Source organism: Leptonychotes weddellii, chromosome 13, assembly GCF_054177405.1.
Source record: "Leptonychotes weddellii isolate Sample4059 chromosome 13, ASM5417740v2, whole genome shotgun sequence".
Lineage (NCBI taxonomy): Eukaryota > Metazoa > Chordata > Mammalia > Carnivora > Phocidae > Leptonychotes > Leptonychotes weddellii.
The window spans coordinates 77,239,605-77,245,655 of NC_138381.1; the positions used below are offsets into that span (position 1 = coordinate 77,239,605).

A 6,051-nucleotide genomic window follows, 5' to 3' on the forward strand; every position below is an offset into this window, starting at 1 on the left:
CAAGGGAGGGAAGGACACGTCCCTGGGTGGGGCTGTCAGGGGGGAAAGGGAGGCTGAAAGTGGCCTTCGGGACTTCAGGCCTGGCCAGAGGGATCCAAGGGGTTGGCGGGGCTTAGCCCAGCCTTCCCAGTTCCCCAGTCTTGGGCAGGCCATGTGAACCCAAAACACAGACTCCAGGAGGCTGCTTATCAGCGTGGTTGCCCCATGAGCTCAGCACTCTTCCCGCTAAGAGCAGAAACATGTTTCCATGACTCCGTCCCCGTGGCCAGCAGGAGCAGGGTGGGGAGCCGCCCGCCCTGACCCCATTACCCAGGCAGAGAGAGTGAGTGGAGCAGCGGGTCCCTGGCCGTGGGCCCTCCCTGGACAACCGGGCCACAGTGCATCTGTTTTCTAAGGGCAAGAAGCTCAGGAGCCTCTGAGCCCTCAGAAGCCTAATGGCTAGGCCTCTGCTGGTCACAGAGCCACCCACCAGACTAACTTCCAGACACAAACGGGGCGAGGCTCCTGCCAGCAGTGGTTCCCAGGGACCCCCGGACACAGGAATCTGAAGACAACGTGGCTCACTTCCTTTTGTGGAGGAAGACCCACAGAGCTCTGGATGAATCCGATTTTCACAAGAGATGTTCTAGAACTTGCCATTTTAACATGCCCCAAGGTGAATCACGGGGCAGAGGAAAGGCTCTGAGTGAACTCGGCGATTTGAAAGTCAGATTTTCCTCCCTCTCGCTCTGCCCAGAACTTTTCCGAGAGACGGGAGAGGAGAGACAACAGACCGCACTGTTTTTAGTCAAAATAAAAACGACCCGCCTGCCTCACTAGAAAACATTCCTCCAGTGTCCAGATGTGGGTGGGAGCGGGTCTCTGCACCTCTGCCCTCAGCCGGCCCCTACTCGGGGGTCTGAGCTCTGGTTCTGGCCGGGGGTCTCAGGGCTCAGGGTCCTCGAGCATCTGTGCCAAACATGGGTAAAATCCAGTGCTCCAGGGGCTTGGGTGGGAGGTGGGGTGGGGCACCCCAGGCCAGGAGCAAAGACAAAGGTAAGAAAGGGAGGAACACATCTCAGACACGGCGGCACCCAAACAGGATGGCACGGGGGGGTCCCTCCAGGCCACCCCCGCAGAACAGCAGCCTCAACAGCTCAATCGACTTGAGAGCCAGGACAGGGGCTCGAAGCTCCCATACCCGGACCCTCGGCAGGTGGGACACGAGCCACCAGTGATCTCGGGAGCGTGTCACAAGCATCCGCAGGCAGACCCCCATCACTGTCTGCTAGGACAGGGCAGCCGTCTCCTGTGCCTCTCTGACACCCACTGAATCCCCGCATCGGCAGCCGGCCGCTTTCTGAGCCCAAGTGACACCCAGCTGCACGGGGCGTTCCCCCGAGAATGGACTGCAGCCCTGACCCTCACTGGCTCCACCACTCTGCCCGAGTCACACCCGCTGTTTCCCACCCCCGGGCCTTGGTACCTGATGTTCCTGCCTTGTTAAGGATAGAACTCTGCCCCCCACCCTCCCCAAACATGCTCAAGCCCCAACAGCCAGGGACCTGTAAATGTGACCTAATTTGGAAACAGGCTCTTTGCAGATGTGATCAAGTTAAGAGGGGGTCATTAGGGTGGACCCGAAGCCAGTGATGCCGTCCTCACAAGAAAAAGAAACTTGGGCACGCAGACACACAGGAAAATGCCACGCAAAGACAGAGGCAGAGACGGGAGTGACGCGTCTACGAGTCGAGGAGCGCCAAGCACGGTCGCCACCCCAGAAGCTGGAGCAGCAAGAGCCTTCGCAGCAGCAGGGACCCGGCCACACCCACAGCCACCCACGGCCCCGGGCAGCCGGCCCCACTGCTTGGCACGCTCCCCTTCCAGACGGGCTGGGGCTGTGCCCTTCTGCGCCTAGCCACGCTCCTGGAGGGCAGGCACCGAATCGGCCCGTGCGCCGCCCCTCGATGCTGGCAGAAGACCGAAGCCGCCACCCGCTCTGCCCACTCACCTGTTCTTGTCACCCCCCTCGGGCTCGTCCACCTCGTCTGCACTGCAGGTGGCACTGGAGTCGCTGTCCTGGGGGGCTCCCGCGCCCTTGGCTGTGGGAGCTTTGCCCCCGGGGCCACCGCCCTCTTTCTTCTCCACCTTGAGGGCCCCCTCGGGCACGGCCTCGGCGCTGGCCTCAGAGCCCCCCTTGCCCTTGTCGGGCCCCTCCTCCGCGGCCTCCTGTTTGCATTCGCTCTTGATGGGCTCCGCGGGGGGCGCCTCACCAGGCTCTTCCGTCTTGCCCACGTCCACAGCCAGCTCTCGGGCCACGGGGGGCTTCTGCTCCTCCTCCGCCACCGCCAGGGGGGCTGCCGCATCCTCCTCCTCCTTCTCCTCCTTGGGGACCACAGGAGGGGGTGCGGTGGGCGACGCGGGTGCTGGCGGGGGCGTGGGCGGGCCGGTGGCTTCGGGGGCTGGGGTGGGCTCGGTGGGGGCCAGAGCGTCCTCTGGTGGTGGGGTGGGTGGCTCGGCAGGTGGCACGTCGCTGCCGGGGCCAGGTGGGGGCTTGGGCCCGTTCTGCCCCGTGTCCTTGGCGGCCTCGGTGCGGGGCGAGGGGATGCTCTCGGTGTCAGAACTGTTGTTGACCGTGGCTGTGGGGGGGAGAGGGAGGCAGGGTGAATGGTGCTGGGGGGCTCAGGGGTGAAGCGGACCTGCCCATCCCAGCTCCAGGGCACAAACTCGGGATGCCTTGAGTGGCCCCATAGCTTGACACAACGGCCCTGAGGCCCCTCCCGGTCCTGGGCCCTGCCTCCCCCACTGCCACCTTCTCCCCATGCTGACGCTGGCGCCCAGCCACCTCACTAACTTCCAGCCCCTGGGGTCGCTGGCCCCCCTGCGCAGCCAGGGCCGCGGGCCTTCATCTGCACTCCACCGCTGGCTCTGCCCAGGCTGGAAGCCCGGCCGCGGTAATGCAGGTTACCTGTGGGCCTTGCTCTCGCCATCTGCAGAGCGCGGAAACAGACCCCAGCTCCCGGGGGGGAGTAAGCCAGGGGTGTGGCAGCACGGGGTGGCACTTGGTGACTACTGGCTACTGCGTCAGGGAACTCTGAGGAGCCCGAGGGGAAAGGGCCCCAACGGCATTCCCACACGGCCTGGCACCTGGCAGGTGCACAGTTAAGTGTTAACCATGTGACTGAACGCGCGTACAGATGAAGGGTGAGGGAGGCTAGCCTCCCACCTGGTTCTTCAGCCTTAAAAAAAAATACTCCTGTCACTTCTTTGGGCCTCAATTTCCCCCATTTTGTGTAAAATGGGGACATGTGAAAAGCCCTGCACTTGCTGCTGGGAAATCAAACAAGGTGAAAGTCACGGATGAGAACACTGGTGAAAATCAACAGGGCAGCGGAGCCGAGTGCACAGATCTGCAAGAGCGAGTCAGGGAACAGCACGGTGAACAGACACCACACGGGGAAGGGGGACAGAAGCGGGAGCACAGATGTTGGCACTCAGAGGCATGCTCCCAGAAGGGGGGCCCCTCGCTGAGGACAGGTGACCTCGGGATGCCCCTGACCCCAGCACAGCCCTACCCTACCCCACCCCCAGGCCAGCCGGCCACATTCGTACCTGGGCCACTGCATTCCCCTCTGGGCACCTCGTTCCCAGAGGTGTGTAAGGCTGGAAGGAAGCAAGAGAAGGATTAGAAGCAAGACGGCAGGAGCAGCAGGAGAAAGGGGGTGGCCAGGGAGGCAGGCAACAGGGGGACCTCTAGCGGCCCTCATTTTGGAGCGACGTGCCCTCTCCCTTCAGACCCACAGGTGACCTGCAGCAGCCCCGGCCCACAGTGAGGTGGTGCAGGGTGAGGAGTCAGTCCCGCCCACTCCTGGGTGTCCTTGGACAAGTCACGGGCCTTCTGGGAATCTGTGTCCCCAGGACTCTGAGGGTGGGAGTGCTGACCTCAGAGGTGGGCAGGGCTGCAGGAGCGGCCTTTGGGGCCCTGGACCCATCCCACCACTCAGCCGCAGAGCCAGGTGGGCAGGGGACTGCCATGGCCCTGCACGAAGGCTTTCTTCAGCCCCCACTGCCCCCTCCCCGGCCTCTCCCAGTGCTCACCTCCCTTGACGGCCCACCGCTCCCAGAAATCATAATTGGAATAGGGCTTCTCTTGTGGGTGCTGAGCTGTGCACAGAGCCCTTCGTGCTCGTGACTCATTTAATCCTCAGCAACCCCTAAGATCAGGACAAGCCGCATCTCGTGCAGATGAGGAAACTGAGGCATGGAGCGGCCGAAGCACTTGCCCCAGGCCATACTGCACGGGGGCAGGAGAGGGCTGACCCTGCGTCCCATGTCCCTAACCACTGGGTTCCTGCCTCTGCATGCGGACTCCAGCGATGCCACTTCCTTCCGCTCACTTAACAGACATCAGGGCATAGGGGCCAATGTGGACGCCCCTTGGACAAGTAAGTGGCTTAACTCCCCGAGTCTCAGTCTGCTCATCCACAAAATGGGGGGTTATCGCCAAGCTCTCTCCCTCACCGAGGGAGTTCTCAGGGGCAAGTGTGCGCCCGAGGCCAGGGATTGTGAAGACTTGGACTGCGGGGCCCACCCCCAAAGCGCTGCCTCATCAATCGGTCCAGGAGGGGCCCAGGGATCTGCAATTCTGACCAGTTTGAACCCTGGTCCCCAAGCAAGCCAACTGTGTGACCTGGGGTAACCGCTCTGTGCCTCAGTTTCCTCATCTGTAAACAGGGTGACAAGAGCACCTACTCCACTGGGTCACTGTGACGGTTCAAGGGATTAACTCAAGGCTACCGCTCTGATTAGGACCGAGAGACCGTGATCGTTGCGGAGACACTGAACAGAGGATGAATCCTCCCTCCCTGGACGGTTCACTGCTGCCTGGATGCAACAGGCACTAGCTGCCTGCCCCCTGGAGGGGTCTGCCATGACGCCGGGGCTGGTTGGACTTTCTAGAAGGTTCCACGGGGGCGACCTCAGGCCCTAACCCAGAACCTCCCTGACCTCCCCCATCCTGGTCACAAGGGACGGGTTACACAGCAAATGCTGGCTGGACTGGCCAACTCCAAGTCTACCAGTTACATGACACCCTGTGAGATTGGTTCTCTCTCTGCGCCTCGGTTTCAAAGCTCATCCACATGGTGGGAGTATCACCCTGTACCTCTGTGCAGGATTTTCTATCCTGCTGCACGGGATCTGCTCGGAACCATCAGGTGGCCACAGAGCCTCAGCTCCGCCAGACCAGCCCTCCCCCCCCCTCCCCAGCACAGAATGCCCCTCCCTCCACCCCTGCAAACCCTACAAGTGATGGGGAGTTCACTACCACACAGTTCTCTTACTGGGCAGTGTCTGTCCTGGTCTTAGTGCTGAGCCTAAGTCTGGCTTCCTTCTACTTTCCCACCAAAGCTGCATCCTATCCGCAGAGACAGCTGAGAGGATATTTAAAGACGGAGATTGGGTTTCTGCTTCCTTCTCTTTTTCTGGCTATCAACCCAGGACCCAGAAAACGAGGGCAGAGGGATTTGCGGCCCTCCATCAGACATTGGCCAGGCCTCCACGAACTTGGACTAGAGAGAGCAGCAAGGGGGCCAGACTCCATCCTCAGACCCATCCCCAACTTGAGGCAAGAGCAACCACATGGCCCAATTCTCGGTTTTCAACCAGGAAGTAGGGTTCAAGCTGACGAATGCACTGGAGGCTGGCAGAGCTTGAATTTATTTGCAGGCCTGGCTTGAGCCAGGAGGTGACTCACACCTTCCTTCACCATGTTGGCAGAAGCTTGGGAGTTTGAATGCAGAGGCAGGTAGAAAGGAGGAATAGGAAGGCACCCTAGGCAGGGGCAGGAGGAAAGAAAGTTCTGTTCACCAGGCACATGAGGGCCCAACTGGGGCAGCTCCAGGTTGGAAGATAACAGGTGAGGCACAGACATTCAGCTAAGCAGGGGCTGGGGTCTTCAGGGACATCATGCCATGGGGGGTAGGTACAGACCCATGTAATTTATCATCCAAAATGGGGCACTTGGGAGTAACACCATCATCACCACCATCACCACCACCACCATCACCACCA

At 61.2% G+C, this 6,051-nt stretch overlaps 1 protein-coding gene across 1 annotated transcript in view; it reads right to left on the reverse strand.

The window, feature by feature from the left end:
* The window catches only part of NCOR2 (nuclear receptor corepressor 2), a 164,559-nt gene that overhangs the window by 34,986 nt on the left and 123,522 nt on the right, over positions 1-6,051 (reverse strand). Inside the window, exons 20-21 of the mRNA XM_081800960.1 lie at positions 3,592-3,642; positions 1,991-2,618 (exon numbers count right to left, since the gene is read on the reverse strand). Coding sequence (XP_081657086.1) covers positions 1,991-2,618; positions 3,592-3,642 — 679 coding nt within the window. The remainder of the gene's footprint in view (positions 1-1,990; positions 2,619-3,591; positions 3,643-6,051) is intronic.